At 60.3% G+C, this 16,585-nt stretch overlaps 1 protein-coding gene and 1 long non-coding RNA gene across 4 annotated transcripts; one reads left to right on the top strand and one right to left on the bottom strand.

The window, feature by feature from the left end:
- Nucleotides 1–42: 42 nt before the first annotated feature.
- WDR81 (WD repeat domain 81) lies at nucleotides 43–12,917 on the bottom strand. Of its 3 annotated transcripts, none has more exons than XM_055716889.1 (11): nucleotides 12,439–12,917; nucleotides 7,976–11,545; nucleotides 7,581–7,688; nucleotides 7,275–7,465; nucleotides 5,170–5,360; nucleotides 4,740–4,905; nucleotides 4,394–4,559; nucleotides 3,395–4,093; nucleotides 3,076–3,221; nucleotides 2,712–2,891; nucleotides 43–1,775 (listed from the first exon to the last, which is right to left on the bottom strand). In XM_055716889.1, the coding sequence occupies exons 2-11, from the start codon at nucleotides 11,532–11,534 to the stop codon at nucleotides 1,449–1,451; spliced, it is 5,733 nt and encodes a 1,910-aa protein (XP_055572864.1). In that variant the 5' UTR covers nucleotides 11,535–11,545; nucleotides 12,439–12,917; the 3' UTR covers nucleotides 43–1,448. The 3 variants fall into 3 exon arrangements, with proteins under 3 accessions (XP_055572864.1, XP_055572856.1, XP_055572874.1); XM_055716881.1 differs by having other exon boundaries at nucleotides 7,976–11,542; XM_055716899.1 differs by having other exon boundaries at nucleotides 7,976–11,539.
- A 1,269-nt stretch (nucleotides 12,918–14,186) lies between these two features.
- LOC114016008 (uncharacterized) lies at nucleotides 14,187–16,516 on the top strand. The gene is made up of 2 exons (XR_008733277.1): nucleotides 14,187–14,318; nucleotides 16,107–16,516. It is a non-coding gene; the product is annotated as an uncharacterized LOC114016008 (long non-coding RNA).
- The last annotated feature ends 69 nt before the right edge of the window (nucleotides 16,517–16,585 follow it).

Below are 16,585 nucleotides of genomic sequence, written 5' to 3'. Positions count from 1 at the left end.
CCCGAGTGCCTCTGGCACACAGCTTCCCCACACACCTGTCTCTGCATCTTTCAAAGAGTTTATTAGAAGTAAATATTTACATCTATTGCAAATGGTTAATAGGCAACACAGGACTGAGAGCTCCCCTTGGGTAGGGAAGGATAGCAAGGACCAACTGCTCGCCTCCCCACCCTCCCTAGAAGCCAAGGGCAGCCTTCCCAACTGCAGGTGGCTTCGATGGCCCAGCAGCTGGATGAAAGACCTTTCCCCTCCCAGGACAACCCACAGCAGGCTCCTCCTCTGCCCAAGATAAGAGCTTCCCACTCCCCGATACTGGCTCTGACTAGGCTGAAGGATGGATGGGGAAAGGGCTGCAACAGAAGTGAGGCAACTGCTCCTACTGCCGGGCCAAAGAACGCTCTCCTTGCCTTTGGGGTGGGAACAGATGGTGCTGTCCCAAAGGGAAGGTCAGAAGACCGTGCTGGATCATGCCTGCTGGCTCTCACCCTACAAGGGCAGGAGGGGACAAAACTGAGCACCTTTTTGCTGTCCTGTCTTCCCCATGAGTCTGACCAGCACCAAGGACAGGATTAGAAGGAGGACTTCTTGGGAGACACTGCCAGCGCGCAGTACACAAGGCATTCCTCACCCCTTACGGAATCACAGCATGCAGGAACCAACAACAGTCTATCCCTACCCTACTGCTCCCTAGAGGGTCACATTCCCATCCCAAACTGTCCCTCTGCAGCAGCCCATTCCTAAAGGAACAGGCGAAGCAGATGGGGTTTGTGCCTTGGCTGACTTCTATTCCAGTCTTTGCCCTGGAGCCAGTAAGGCAGTAGAAGTGCTCTAGTTAACCTCTCCTCCCCCCATACAGGCTCTAACTCAGCCAGCAGAACATAAATAGAGTACATCCTCTGGGCTTTGAATACAGACCACAGGAGGAGGAGATGCCTGGCACCATGCAGCTCCAGAGGCAGCAGTTCCCAGGCCCAGCCTATGCTATCCTAGTAAGACTATTCAGTGGTTCAAGAGTGGGAGTGAAGGGTAAGTGCAGATGGCAGTAGCTATACTGTTGTGTTCTTGTCAAGGGGCACCTCCTACCCCTTAACTGAAGGGGGGAGAATACCTCTGGTCCGTATTACTCTGGAGGGCAGCTCACAGTCCCCTGGGGATCAGGCACACATGGTACGGAAAGCTCCAGGCCTCTCTGCAGGGGTGACAGTGACCTACAACGCCCAGTATCTCTCCCAGCAGCAGTGGAGGTTTCTCAGTTATGGCTTTTTTCTTTTTAAAGATGCAGTAAGAGGTTAGAGATGCTTTACTGAGTGCTCACTACCAAGTACACCTCCCCCCCGCATCCTCTGTTCAGAAACATCTAACTATGCCTCCTCCGTAAGCAACGCTGCTGGCTTTCAGCTCTGCCATCAGCGCTGTGGGACAGCCACAAGCTCCTAGGCCAGAGGTCACTATGCCAGGAGGCGTATGATGCCATTGTCCGAGCCCAGCAGGAGATGGCATTTTGTGGGCAGCACCGCCAGGCTGGTCAGTGTACCCCGAAAATTCTCTGAGCTCAGCTTGGTCGTGCTGATGGGCAGGGCTGAGGACTCCAGCATGGAGTAGACACCAATCTTGTTGGCCACAGTGCCAGTGACCACTTCGTTGCCATAGAGGTCAAATGCGTGGATGGGTTCAGATGCAGATTTGTAGTGGTGCAAAGGTTTCTGCTCCAGTTCCTTCCAGACAGTCAGGGAATGATCCGAAGAGGAGCTGATGAGCACATTGCCCTCCGCAGCCTGCAGGAAAGGAAAGGCCAGTGAACCAACACCGCTACAGTAAAAACTTCCACCCTCATCCCACAAATGAGATTAGCAGGTAGCTGCCAGTAATCCAACAGTCACAGTGCAATCCCTTGGAACAGTCCCAGCCATTTCTGAGGAACTGATGGCACTGGGCAGTATTAACAAGGCATCCAGGTAGACACTGCAAACCACAGCACTCTCCAGTAGCTGGCAACCTCTTGTAGTGCTATCCTCCAAGAGACGGGCTGTGCCTTTTCTCAACAACATCCTGATACCTGATACAACTAATTCATCATGTTACTACCGCAGTGGGTAAAGGGATTATCGTACAGTCTCCCCCTCCATTAAACTACCTGCCAAATTATTTCCCTTCTCAGGAAAAGGAATTGGGAGGCTCTCTCACAGTAGAAAACACTGCTAAGGGTAGGAGAATCCTGGAGCTGCTTATTAGCAGAGCTAGTGAGAGGGTAAACAATCTACACCACTGAAATTTGTTTAACCTGCATTTGGGTCAAGGCCACTGGAGCCCCAGCGCTGCTCCCTGAGGGTGGGTAAATATGGACAAGAGTTATTCATTAGAGCGACACTCTCCCAAGGGGGCCGAGAGCCCTGCAGAGAAAGCTTCTTCACAGGAGACGTGGCTGCTCCCTGCCCCTGCTGCAGACCTGCTTGGCAAGGACTGACACCTGGGAGGGCTGATGTCCATTCAGCACAGGTCAGACTAGGAACAGCCGCCTGCAGCACTAACCACAGGGCAGGAGCGCTTGAGCAGCCTCCTGGGGACACAGCAAGGGAAGGAAGAACGTGCAGAGGATGCAGCAGACGAGCCCCGCCAAGCAGCGCATGCCAGAAGGATGCTCCACACAACCCCAGAGGATCGGTGAGGCACACAAAGCAGCCCCCCACCCTGATCCCAGCTGAACCTCTCACCTTGATCTGCAGGATGTCTCCCTCGTGGGCAGGCCACCCCCGCATGATGAGTCCTGTCCTGGTGTCCAGCAGCACAATGAAACCAGAGGAAAAGCCAGCCATAACGCTGCGCCCGTTAGGACTGACGGCCAAGCAGCGGATGAGCCCAGCGCTCACCCCACTGGCCAGGCGAAACTCGTGCTGCAAAAGAGAGTGTCCAGCTATTAGGGGACGAAGATCAGGGGATTGGCATTTAGGGGACAAGAGACCCTGGGGTCTGGCTGGCTTCTGTGGAGTCATCACAGCTGGCTTTGGGGCCAGCTGTGACCCCACCATTAAGCACACGGATGGAGGAGGGTGGCTTGCAGAGCACCAGGCTCCCTACCTGTAGCCCTGGCTTCCTGTGATCGATGAACCGCAGCACAGAATCTGCGCTGGCCACAGAGATGCTGTGATAGGGAGGTGGCATGGTGGTCACAGCTGTGATGGGGACTTTGCTGTCTAATTCATCAAAAGTCCGGAGAAGTTTGCCTGTGAAAACATGACAGAGATATTATGGCAGTAGATGTCTGGAGAAGGTACACAGCAAATCTCCAGTTTTGCAGTGTTTTTTTAACAGGAACCATCAAAACTCAGTATGGCCCCTCTGTCTTTAAGAGCTGGACCAGTTCACTCCAGCCAGCCCTCACCCTTTCCCTTCTTACCTGTGAACTGGTCCCAGATGTGTACGGTCCCATCACAGCTCACCACGTGCTGCGATGCCTCCAGCTGGCTCACATAGAAAACTGACTTTTTGTGCTCAGCATACGTGAACCGTGGTGGAACCTCACTGGTGCCATCCCCGTAGTTGTACAAGGGCCAAAGGCGGACAGTTTTGTCCTTGCTGCCACTAAGAAAGAAGTCCTCACTGCTGAGCGGTGCCACACACTTGATGGCCCCTGAATGCCCTGAGAAACTCTGCAGCTTGATCTGGTGGAAGTGGAAGCGAGGGTCGTGTTGGCTCACCCCAATCTCATACTGCCAGTAGGCCAGCCAGTTCCCACACAGCATGTGGGTGCTGCGAGGAAGGTCATGCTTCAGGGCGTTCTCCTCGCTGGATGAGCTGGGAATAAAGCCATCAGTGCCAGCACTGAGGCAAAGTAAGCCAAGACCCTCGCGCTGTGTGTCCACAGGGACCTGGATGCGGTTCCCTACCAGCACGCTCCCAAAAGTACCAGAGTGACTGTCCTCGTGGTGGCTGGAGAAGGGCTCGGTCCTTCGCGTCTCTTGCTCCGAGCCCACCGCACTCGGTGTTTGCTCCAGGCTAACGACCTGCAGGCTCTTGGGGTTCACATTCTCCAGGTAGAGGCTGGCCAGCTTCTCAACCAGCAAGTGGTTGGGCACAACTGTCCGGATAACATCACCTGGAGGGAGAGAACGTGGCTTCGAGGGAAGGAATTTCCCCATCATCACCCCCCACCATCAACAACAGAACAAGGGTCAGCACAGCGTTGTGAACGCAATGTCCCCCAGAAGCCAGCCACATGCTGCTCCCAGCCAAAGCAGCCTGAAGCCCAGCGGGCTCCCGACCCAATGAGCAGACCAAGCCACAGCCAGAAGCTGTGGGTTTCCCCTGGCAGCCCCTACGCCCTCTGACTTCTCCCCACTTCAGGTCCAGCACGTGGAGCTCTCACAGATCCTGGGAGAGGGTGGCCAAGCCATACCTAGCAAGCAAGAGAAGGGGATGTAGGTGATGTAGGCCATCTCAGGGTTAAACACCTTCTGTAACTCCATCAGCACAGCCGGATCCAGGGCCAACCGCTTCCCATCCGAAAGGGGCACCTCCATCACTGGCACCTCACAGCTGCTCAGTGACTCCGCTGTCAACCCCTGGGCAAGAGAAAACAGAAAGACAGCCAAGACCAGATGCTGTCACCACATAATTAATTACACAAATGCAGCCTGGGCTGGATGCTGTCAACACCAGCACCGGCATATGCAGGTATGCCCACCACATTCCTGCATCTGGGTGCTGGGGGTTGGCCGGAGGACCGCTCCCACATCACTGACCTGGTCTTGCAGCTCCTGCAGCAGTGAGAACGCCCCAAAGAAGTTTCTCACTGTGTCACTCAAATGCTGTTGCACCATCTCCTGCCCAATCCGCAGGCAGATCAAGGCAATTAGGCTGATAGTCTTAACGCACAGGACAATACGGGCCTGGGCACCACTGGGGAAACTGAAGAGGACATCTGTTACCAGCTTGTTCTCCATATATCCCTTTTTCCCCCTCCTCTGCTTCACGCTTCCTGCCTTGCCTGTGTTATCAGAAAGTCTCGAGCAGCACAAGCTCCACGTGCATGATGCACACCAGCACAAGAAGGTGCACGGCAGGGCAGGAGCAGCCCCACAACCCCAAGAACATTAAAGTCCTCACAGAACCATTTCCACATCCCCGACTTTGAGTTGTGCTGATCCTGGCACAGCAGACTGCAGCGCTTACCCAACGGCCAGCGAAGTGAGGAAGCCCAGCACCGGGAGCAGCACCTCCTGGCTGATCTTGGGGAGAATGTCCATCAGCGTGGTGTCCGAGAGACACACTACGATCTTCTGAGTCAGTGTCACAGCAGCCAGGAGCCCTGCCTCCTTCCGACTGTTCAGCCGGCCACCACCAGACCCACCACTGGGCGCAACCTGCAAAAAGTGTCCTTCAGTACCCAGGGCCACCATCTTCCCAGTGGGACACATCAAGGGTGATCCCAGGATCACCCGAGCTCAGTCTCAAAATCCAGCACACTAGTGCTGGTCACAGCCCCCAGGAGAGGAACCTGAGCACTGAGTCTCAACAGCAACTCACGTCTGACACTCAAGGGATAAAACTGGAACCTAACGGGACAGATGTCAGTGCGAGAGATGAGCCTGCAGAGAATGGGGCATGACATCCCCAAACTCACAGCCGTCCTCTGGGGGGCTTCTCCCTGCAGGATGCTCCCACACCTGGGAAACTCAGAGGGGAAAGAGACAACCCTGGGCTGCCCCAGACCATCAGCAACCTGGACAACCCAGAGCACCATTTGCCATCAGAGGAAGAGGAGAAACCTATTACATACACGCAATTTAAAGCCGGAATCAATGCCTTCATCCCATGCCGTGTTGAGCCTGGATGCACAGATTGCAGAGGAACAATCCTTGCATGAAATATCCAAGCACAAATTATGGGCAAATCTGCTGCTGACTTCTAGAAATCCAGCTGCTAGTAATTTCATGAGGCAGAAGAGCACATCCTTTTCTGCTGACAACATACTCATGGTGGCTACAGCGATGCCAAAGAGTTAACAACATCAGCAGCAACGCTAGAAGATTTCTTTCTAGATTGTCCTATTTCCTAACTCCCAGACAAATCAAACACCCAAGAAAAGAGAGCCAATAACAGAAAACCACAAACAATTCCCAGTTTCCGCTATATTTCTTGTACACCTGCCATCTTCCAGCTCATCACAGAGGCCCTTCCTCTCACAAAATATCCACTCTGCCAAATCCTGCAAGAAGGATTGACTTTAGCCTATTTGTGACCCACCAGTTTCATCGCTTTAATATCAGGTTGCCAAATGCTGTTCACAGGGGTATTAATCCCCCCAGTGCCCCCAAGCAATAAGTTTAGTAAAGCGAAGCAGAACAGCTGGAGCTATGATTGCAACTGGGTGGAGAACGATTTTGCTGAAAAATGGGATTTTTTCTCCTGAAAAATCTCCCCTTCAACACTGGAAAAACTGACAATGCCTTTTTGTTTTCTTTAAATGAACAGCTGTGGCCTCTTTTCCTCTATGTTTAAATTATCAAAAAGCTATTGAAGTTTTTCATTTGAACAAGAATCCATAACCAAAGTGTTTATAACCACTAAAAAGGGAGCAATATGAAAAATTAGCCTGTTTAAAGTATTCAAACCCAGGGTGGGTTTTTTTTCAATGAAAAACTGCTTTTTCAGCCAGCTGCATTACACACATTTTCAAACTGAAAAGTTCGTAAGTCTTGCCAGTATTTTTTATACATTGTTGAAAAACCTCCTTTAGCCTTTCCCCAGCTCATCCCCTATCTACCCACACAGACCTCTAAAAACACCCGCCCCAGCCATGCCCCAGCAGCCCAACCTGCTCCGCCAGCCTATTATCACAATCCCACCCTCGTGCCAGCTCTGGTCCAGCACACTCACCCAGCAAAGCAAACAGAAAACCTTTTTCTCTGGCTTCACACATGCCAGCAATGGGTCTGACAGGGAAAGCCCCCAGCTGAGGGGAAGGAGGCACCCCACGGCGTGGAGGCTTGCTAAAGAGCAAAGCCCACGCACGCAGCCGCCTCACTGGATGCGGTCTGGAGCTCATGGCAGGGGGTGAAAGTGCCTCTTTGGGCTGCATCGGCACAGCCTTTCCCGGCCAACGCAGCCAGAGCTGCTCAGCTCCTGCCGGCCCAGCTAAAAGCTCAACCAAGCACCAATTTTTCTGCAGGAGGCTCCTGGGTGAGGTTGGACTATTTTTTGTGCGTCCTCTTTCTGTGCCTGGACACAGCTCTTGCCCCAACACGTGCAAGAAGAGGAGAAAAGGCAATACTAACCAGGTAGCTGATGTAGGGCAGGTACTGGTAGGTGAGGACGGGCTCTCCGTACAGGTACGCTACATGCACGAGACAGGCCAGCACCGGCTTGGACACCTGATCTCCCAGCACCGGCCGTTTTTGGTAGATATTTCCTGTACTCAGGGGACTGTTCTCATCATTGCTTGGGACAAACTGCTGCCTGGTAGGCCCTGCCCAGAGACAACATCATGAGCTGAAGCAGCAGGCTACACCCAAAGCCACCAGGTACCCAGCGAACTGGTTTGGGGCACAGCCCACCCCAGGGGTCCGAGGAGCAGACATTACCAATGTAGCAGGACGTGAGCAGACGGAGCAGGTTCCTGGCGATGAAACGGGACGTGACAGTAGGGCCCAGCTTGGCTGAGAGCCACCTCACCATCTTACAGGCTGTGTCTGCAAAACAAGAACAGTCACAAGGACAGAGCCCAGCACAGCGCAGATTAGCAATCACCCAGCTGCTGCCCAGACCCTGCCTGCCCTGCAGCTCCCAGGGCCTCAGATCCACACGCTTCAGTGGAGACTTGGCTTTTGACACCGATTTCATCGCTGTCCCCAAGCTGGGACCATAGGCACCCCCAAAGTGGACCAACTTCTCCCCAGGCTCTCCCCTTCTCCCACTGATGGCTGTACCAGGCGTTCGCCACGCTCGGCAGAAAGGCTCAGCACTAGCAGGGTCTTACCCAGGAGTATCGTCTGCTCTTTGTCATCGGAGTGATCCGGCAGCTCCTCTCCCTCCCCATCCTCTGGCTCGCTGCTGTCATCAGCCAGTGTGACATCCACAGAGGCACCAGCCTCCACAGCCACTGTCAGCTCTGCATCAACTGCAGCATCATCTTGCTCCTCTTCATCACGTTCCTCTTCCTCCTCCTCCTCGTCCTCGCTCTGTTTCAGGTCCTGGCTGCTGTCCATCGACTTCAAGCTGCTCTTGTCCTTCTGGGAATCGCCATCCACAGGTCTGTCCTCTCCCAGGGACACCTCGCTGGCGCTGCTCTTGTCGCTCAGCCGCCCGAGGCTGAGTGATTCCTGCTCCTGAGGCTGCAGGGACTCCCCGACATAGAGGCCGCTCTGGAAGTCCTCACTCTCGGGCAGGTAGGCTTGGTCGTGGAAGCTGACACCAGAGGTGTAGTCGAGGAGGTCGAGTGCAGCGGAGCTGTGCTCCACGTCCATTTTGATCTCCTCCCCAAACACACACGACACTGGGCTTTCTCCTCCACTTTCATCATCTTCAGCCGTGCCAAGGAGGGACTTGCTCTCCTCCCGTGAGCTCTCGATGCCAACGAGGATCTGCAGGATGTGCGGCAGCAGGTTCAGGAGGAAGGACTGCAGCCCCAGGCGCACTATCAACTGGGCGACGAAGCAGTCTGTGTAGAGGTAGAACCTGCCGTGGCGGTAGCAGGGGGTCTCGTACGCCCCGATCAATGGCTTGAGCAAGTATTTATTGGCATTCTTCGGACCTAGGGATTTAGCTATAGGTTCAAAGAGATACCATGCTGCGTAGACGGCAGTATTCTCCTCAGACATCAGAGATAATATGAAAGGCAGAAGAATCTCCAAGCCTTCAGGAGTGATTTCAGAAAGGATCCCCTCCAGCTGCTGCCACAGCTGGAAAACAAGTTCCCGGCCCTGACCTTCATCGTCTATCTTCTTTGCCTGATAGGTGAAAATGAATTTGTGCAGGGCCGGGAAATATGTGGGGAAGGGGACAATGGAGCTGAAGGGGCTGAGGAGCTGTGTGGGACAGGGTGGGGGGAGGCCCTGGGAGATGGGTTTGTATTCAAACAACTGCACCGCGCCCTTGCCCAGCCTGGTCTTCAGAAGGTTCTCCACCGGCACGCTCAGCTGCAACAGGACATGCAGCACGTGCTGGAGCGGGGCTGGTATCTCCTTGGGGTGGTAGCGACACAGATTACGCACCATCAGGAACCGCTCCAGCAGGGATGCGTCAGGCTTTGAAGGACGAATTCTTGGTGCAAATATAATCTCAGCTACCAGAATGCCCAAAGCTTGCATGTCCCTCTGGAAGAGGTCTGAGATACCCAGGGGTGGCTCTTCCCACGGCTGCTCCATCAGCTGCATCTCACTGCTTAAGCCTTTAACCAAGAAATTGTCCAGTTTCTCCAGCTCTTCCAGGGCCTGGAGTGGATTGAAGCCTTCGGGAAGTGTGATCTTCATGTCAGCCTGATCCAGAGCGCCTGCCTTGCTCCGACGGAGAGGTCGGACACCTGAGGTCTTGCCCTCGGTGCCATAAGCAGGGAGGGTGGAGGGTTGTGCTGAAGGCACAGTGGCACAGGGCTGATCAGCAGCTCTACTAGTAGCAGAAATCGAATCCAGGGCTTCTGTACCTTGCTCCAAATCATCCTCACCAGGAGCACATTTCTCCCCAGACCAGGTGGTTTCACTGGGAGTAGCCTCCAGGACCAGCCCATTAACTGCATCCATCACCTGTCCTTGGATATCCTCCAAAAACACGGTCTCCCGGATGTTCTGGAGAAGAGGCCGGGCAATAGCTGGAGCTTCAGCAGGTGTGTAGGCAGGTCCCACCATGCGCCTGGGGTGCGGCTGGTCAAAAAGCTGCACAACCCCGTACGTCGTCAGATGCGTGTGGTTGTCTACTAGATGGAGGCAGACGTTCTTCTCCTTGACAGCATCCTTCCCCAGCAGCTTGTACCCAAAAGTGAGATCAATCCAGTGGTGGAGGTCCTGAGACACCTCCTGGCTCTCAAGCAGCATGCGGTGGACTTCAATGAACTCCTCATAGGAGCTACACCAAGACGGCACGTCCAGGTCGGGCATGTCTGGATGGATGGATTGGAAGATGGAGGGGTCTGTGTAAAATTCTGGGATGCACTCATCTGGGGTCCAGCTCTGCATGCGCTCCATGCTGGCTGGGTACTCGTTGGGCTCCCACTGGGACCTCACGTGGCAGCACAGCACTGCCTTGGGTGTCCTCCGAGCCGTGTACACGTAGTAGGTGATATCCGAAAGGACATCAGAGATGTGATGGGGGACATGGAGCTGCTCCCCGCTTGACCCACCAGCAACAAACGCCTGTTTGGTCATCTCATAGGTGAAGTCCAGCTGCTTGTCTCCCTTGTTGAGACGGAACTTGGATTTCCTCAGGTCCCTGAACTTGCCATTTTTGGTAGTGAAGTCCACCACCCAGGGAAGAACCGGGTGGTAATTGGGGTCTCCCATCCTCCTCCCAGCCAAACTGTTTAGACGCATAAGGTAGTCAAAGTTGCTGACCTTCCCATGTACCCACTGTAACACCAGGTCTCGGAGGTCCTTCTGGCAGGCGGTGCACCTCGCCTCCTGGCCTCGCACGCCAGCGCCGCTTTGCTCACTTGTTTGTTCCAGACCAGCCTCCAGATTCACTTCCTCCTCCTTCGGTCCCTCGTACTCTCTGAAGTTCACACGGAGCCGGCTGCACAGCTTCTCATCCACAGCCACATCCCGCAGGGAAAAGGGGCCGCAAGCCAGACCCGCCTGGTGACAAGCCTTCATGGCCTGCAGCACGTGGAAAAGGAGGAAGAGGATTTTGGCATGGCTGTTGGTGAGCTTGGCCGGGCTGAAAGTCACGATGTCATGCAAACAGTACTGCACATAAGGGTAGATGACGTACAGCATGTCAGCCGACTCAAGCAGAGCTTCAGCCTGCAGCACGTTGGGGCAGGAGGGCACCCCCTTGGTGGCCGCCATGCTCTCCTTGGCCGGGGAAGCACCAGGCGCGCTCTTGCCCACCTGAAGGACAGGGCAGCCATAAACCTTCTGCAGGGCGGTCCGCAGCACGTCCAGGGCTGGCGCGGTGGGCGGCGTGTCAGCGTGCCGGTAGGGCCGCACGTAGAGGCAGTGAGCCCGGCACCACAGGTTTCGGTAGTTCTGAGAGGCGATGCTCTGCATGAAGCCGTGCAGGGTCTCTGGGGTGCCGTTGCGCTGCTCGGAGCCGGGGGGCTGCACCCGTAGAGGGTATGCCAGCCGGTCCTTCCGCAGCCCATGGATTTCTACCCGGGTCCAGCCCACCGGCAGCTTCTGCACAGAGTGCTGCAGGAATGTCCTCACCTCCATGTCGCTCAGCCCCTCCGGGCGCGGGCACAGGCCGGGCAGCACGCGGCGCTCCCTGAGGCTCGCCAGCCATTTCACCGGCACGAAGGCGGTAACGTGGGTCCTCTCGGCAGCGGCGGCCAGCTGCCGCCGGTCGATGTTCAGGTCCTTCTCCACGCTCTGGAGGAAGCTGTCCATGTTGGCTTCTGCTAGAAGAAAGGTGTCCCAGAGAGGCTGTGAGGGAGCGGAGGAGCGTGGCACCCTCCCTGCCCCCCACCCCCACAGACCCCTGCAGCAAGTCCTGCTTCCCCGTTGCCACCCCCGTTAAAAAAGCCCCGGGTTTAGCAGCTTGGTCAAAAGACACTGTATGGTGGGGGTGAGGGTCTAAAAGGGACCAGCCCTCGCTGGGGAGGTGACAAGATGGGCCCTCTGCATCCAGGGAGGGGGACGTGGTGGGGCTCCCACAGCCCCAGAGCTAGGGAGGGGGACACAGCAGGACCTGCACAGCCCAAGTACTGGGAAAGGGGACAGGCCCAGGGCTGGGGGGCACACGATGGCGCCTCCACAGCCAGGGAGAGGGATGTGGTGGCACTTCTGCAGGTGGCAGGGGGATGTGACAGGACCTCTACAGTCCCAGGGCTGGTGTGGGGGGACATGATGGGACCCTCAGCCCCAGAGCCAGGGAGGGGGACGTGGTGGACTCCCAGAGCCAGGGGAGGGGGATGTGGTGGGACCTTTGGGGGGACACGATGCCACCTCTGCAGCCCGTGGGATGCAGCCGTGCGTCTCCACAGCGGGCAGGGGTACATGACGGGACCCCCGAAACCCCACTGATAGGGGAAAGGGCACGCTGCCACCTCCGCAGCCCCGGGGGGGCGACACGAGGAGATGCCCATCACCGAGGGGCTCGTCCCCAGCGCCAAGCCAGGGCCCACGACCGGAGGGGCGGCCGCCGGCACCGTGCCCAGGCCCCAGGCCCCGCAAGGCCCCCGCTGCTAGGGACAGAGCCAGGGACTCGCCCCGGGGGCCCTCACCCCCCTCCCCCCTCCCCGGAGGAGCGGGGGGTCCCTCAGCGCCCCGGGGGCCCCCGGCCCCGCGTTACCTGGCGGCGGCGGCGGCGGGCTCAGCCGCGGCGGGCGGGGGCGGCGCGGGCCCCGGCCATGTTGGTCAGGTGACAGCGGTCACATGCGGCCGCCGCGCCGCCATGTGCCTGGGGGGCGCGGGGCCGGGGGGGGCGGGGGACACACGGGGACACGCGGCCCGCCGAGCCCCGGCTCCCCCCGGAGAGGCCCCGGGGCTGCTGCAGCGGGGCCGGGCCGGGCCGCGGGGCCTGGCTCCCTCCAGCGGCGGCCGGGCCGGGGGAGAGGGGAGGGGGGTTGCGCAAGGCCGGGGCGCGGTGCCTATACATGGGCAGGCGGCGGGGCATGACGCGGCAGACGCCGGCGCCGCGGCTGGCTGAGGTCACCGTGACGTCAGAGGCGCTCCGGGCTGTCAGCTGGAGTCGGGCGAGCCGCGCTGACGAGGCAGCCGGCCTTAAAGGGGTCCCTGCGGCGGGCGGCGGAAGGTGGACCCCACCGCCAGCAGGTGAGTGCTGGGGGTAGCCGGCGCAGCGCCAACGGGGCCAGGCCCCCCCCCCCCTGCCGCGCCCCGGGACCCGCCCGCCCGCCTTGCCGCGGGGCCCGGCGCCGTCTCCGCACGCCGCGGGGCCGGGAGGGAGCGGCCGCGCGCTGGCAAGCCCCGGTCCCCGCCAGCCGAGCGGGGTCCCGCAGGCGCCTGCCGGGCCGTGCCTGACCCCTCCTGCCCGGCGCGGGGCTGTCGATGCGGCGCAGCCCGCGGGGGAAGCTGCCTGGGCACCCTCCCGCGGCCAGATCCCGCGCGGCCCCTTTAAGGGCGCAGGGGGCTCCCGCTGGGCAGCGCCGCATGGCGCGGCGGCAGCCGGCGCGTGGGAGTCACATGGGTGGGACGTGGAAGTAGCCCATTGGCTGCCCGCCCCCTGCCGGCGGCAATCAGCTGTTACTGGGGCGAAGGGCAGGAAACGTCCTTAAAGGGGCGGCGCAGCCCCAACCGGCTCGACCCGCAGCAGCCAGCCGGGCCCGGGCCGGGAGCGCCGTGGCTCACCCGCAGGCGGGTCCCGCTTACCGGGCCGGGCCGCCCCCTGCCCTCGGTCCTCCCCGCCAAACCCCCCGCCCCTGCGAGGGCGCGGCCCCTTTAAAGAAGTTGTCCAGTCATCGCGCGGCGCTGCCAAGTCATCGGGGTCAGCCGAGTTCCCGCGGCCCCGCCCCTCGCGTCCGCTGATTGGTGAGAAGGGCGAGCGCTCACTTCTGATTGGCCGCCGACTTCGAGCAACTTCTCGGAATCGGGGCTGTGTCACCGGCCCCGGCGCCGAGACGAGCGGGCGGCACCGCCCGAGGGAGGGAGGGGGCGGACCGGGCGGCCCCGCAATGGCGTCGCGCTTCGCCGGGAGGGTCTGGCCCTTTAAGAACCACCCTGCCCCCCTCCGTCGCCTCCCTCACCTTCTTGAAAATGCCAACTCACAGCACGCGGGGCATGCCGGGAGCGCCGCGCCGCACTACACCTCCCGGCATGCCACGCGGCGGGGGGCGGGCCCAACTGTTTCCTAGGCAACCGCCGGTTGGCCACGGGAGCGCCCAGCGCTGCCCCCTGGGGGTGGGCGGGGAAGGGCGCTGGCTTTGCTCTCTCATTGGCCGAGCGTCTGGCCGTGCTGGATCGCTATTGGCGGGAGCCAGCAGCGATCGTGGCGGAGGCGGGCGCAGCGGGGGCGGGGCGGGCGCCGCCCGTGCCGGGAGGTGATTGGCTGGGGGTGGGGCCGGTGGGTGGCTGCGTCATGACTCCGCCAGCTGATCCGAGACGGGAGCCGGCGCGCGCGGTGCGGGGGGAGGCGGCGGCATCGGGCCGGGCCGGGTCAGGCCGGGCCGGGCCGCGCCGCGCCGCGCCGGGGCTGCTCCGCTCCGCGCCGCGCAGGTGGGTCTGGCGGGGCCGCGCCGGGGCGGGCGCTAAGGGTAACCGAGCCTGGCGGCGGGGGGCTACCGGTGGTCGGGGAGGGCCCCTCCGCACCCCGTAGTCCCGCCGAGGAAGGTCACCTTTCCCGGGGGTGAAACGGCGGAGCGGGGGGCTCGGCTTGCCGCGGCTCTTCCCGGGGCTCCGCGGGCGCCGCCTGCGCCGGGCGGCCTCGCCCCCGGTGGCGGCGGGGCGGGGTAGGGAGGGGGTTGGGGCCGAGACCGGGCGCGGTCCCCGCTCCGGGGGGTCCCGGTGGGGCGGGCGGGGCCGCGGGCGGGGCCGGCCCGCGACGGGCGGTGGCGCCCCGGGGGTGACCTTCACTCCGGGACCGGGCTGGGCAGACTTTGACCCGAAGCCGCTCCCCGCCGTGGGTAGGAACCGGAGCATCCCGGGCAGCCGAGGGGGCGGGAGGGCGGCGGGGTGCCCCGGGGGAAGCAAAGGGCCCGGCTTTACGGTGGTGCGGCGGCGGGAGCCGCCTCCGTTAGCGGGGGAGGGCACCCGATGTTACCGAGAGGGGAGACATTGGAGCGGGGGGGTGACCCCGTTACCGTGAGGGGGGCACCCGATGGGCATACGGCGGGTTTTACAGCGGGCGAGCTCCCACCGGGACCCTTGTGGGTGCCGGTGGGGTCTGTCTGTGCCGGTGAGGGGGATGGTGGGGGCCTGTTACGGGCAGAGGCCCCCCCCCCCCCATCAGCCCCCGGTGCCGGCAGGGCGCCCCCCCTCCCCCCGGTGCTGGCGGGGCCGGTGGCTCAGCGGCGGGTGCTGATTCACGGGCCGGCGGGGGTGGAGCAGGGCCGGGACCCGCTCGCTGGAATCCGGACCAGATGTACCCGGCACGCCAGGAATGCTCGGCATCCCCGGGCCCCGCCGCTGCGCCCCGGCCACCGGCCCCGCACCGGGAACCCCCGCCGGGACACCCACCGGGGCCTTCCCTCCGCCCGGGGCCACCGGGATCTCCAGTGCCTTTGGGGTGACGCTGGTGGGAGGATGCTCTGGGGTGGCCGGCCAGGGGGGGCGATTCCCAGGGCTGTCTGTCCGTCCCGTCCCACCCCCCCCCCCGGCGGGGCTGGACGCCTGGGGAGATTTCCCAGAACTCGATCCCGGCAGCTGAAATGCTTGGCGGTGTGGAAAAGGGATATTTTTCTTTGGGTGGAGGGAAAAGCAGCAGGATCCCCCACCAACCCCAGGCTTGGCGGCAGCCTTCTCCGACAAAATGACACAGAAAACAGGCTGCGCTCCCCCAAATTCCTCTGGCGCTGGTGGCTTGGCAGCAGCCGCCTGACAAAGTGTCTTCCCCGGCAGGCGGCCGCTGGCCCCCGGCCAGGTGGGACCCTGCCAGCACGGATGCCCGAGGTGAGCAGCCAGGGAGTGCCTGAACCCCTAACTGCGGGAGCCTCCCTGCCGCCGGTCCCCACCGGAGCCGCTTGCCTTATCTTTTTTATTTTCTGGCTGAAACGGCCTTGATTTTCCATGCCCGGCGTTTTAGGGTTGGCTGGAGCTCATGTACCACCTGCTTGGGGAGAGTGGGAAGAGCTGCTTCTGGATCCCCTGGGGTGGGGGAGGGGAGGATTCAGGGGGTTCTCAGCCCCAAGAAGCTTCCAGGGCGGGGGGAATGACAAGGCGGTGGATCAGGACTTGGTGCTGAGGTGGGGGAGAGGAGCAGCTCTGCTGCTCGGGGTGGCTGCTGCGGGTGACGTCTCAGCTCAGCACGGTTGGATCCTGGCTCTGATGTCTGTGTTCCCTTCCTAGGTGCTGCCCTGCCGCCCCGCTCCTGGCTAACCAGCACCAGTTCTTCAGTGGCAAGCTTTATGTTCTTCTCTAGTAGCTAAAGCTGCCAGTTGAAGAACTGTTGAATGTAGCCACTCTCTTCTCATCACCGCAATCTTGGATGTCAGAGCCGGACCTGTGCCCTGAGCAACCGGCAGGAGCCCGGACTGCAGCATCCTGTGGATTTGAGGGCTGAGGATGAGCCCGACCGGGATGAAGAAGTCTCCTCGCAGCCTCCGAACAGAGCCTTGGCTGGAGGATTGCCAGGCAGCCCTGCCAGCTGCGGGGCTGTTGAGCAGGGCCCCCCCCGCCCCTGCCAGTGGGGTGGCACTGAGCTGAGAGACAACTAGAGAAGAACAAAAGAGGCATTAAACTTTCTGTTTTGCTCAACAGTGCGGTTTTAGGAAGTTTGTTGCTCATGGGATGCCCGCACCTGCCTGGCATGAGGGTGGTGGGGGCTG

Source organism: Falco cherrug, chromosome 1, assembly GCF_023634085.1.
Source record: "Falco cherrug isolate bFalChe1 chromosome 1, bFalChe1.pri, whole genome shotgun sequence".
NCBI lineage: Eukaryota > Metazoa > Chordata > Aves > Falconiformes > Falconidae > Falco > Falco cherrug.
The sequence above is the reverse complement of the archived record's forward strand: the minus strand, read 5'-3'. Positions and strand labels throughout refer to the sequence as shown.

Bases quoted from the DNA above. Each gene is read 5' to 3' on its own strand.
- WDR81 (XM_055716889.1), bottom strand. From the start codon at position 11,534: ATGGACAGCTTCCTCCAGAGCGTGGAGAAGGACCTGAACATCGACCGG. The intron at 5,361-7,274 runs GTTAGTATTGCC...CACTTTTTGCAG, and splicing joins TGCCCTACATCAGCTACCTG to GTTGCGCCCAGTGGTGGGTC. The intron at 4,094-4,393 runs GTATGGCTTGGC...CTCTCCCTCCAG, and splicing joins CCCCTTCTCTTGCTTGCTAG to GTGATGTTATCCGGACAGTT.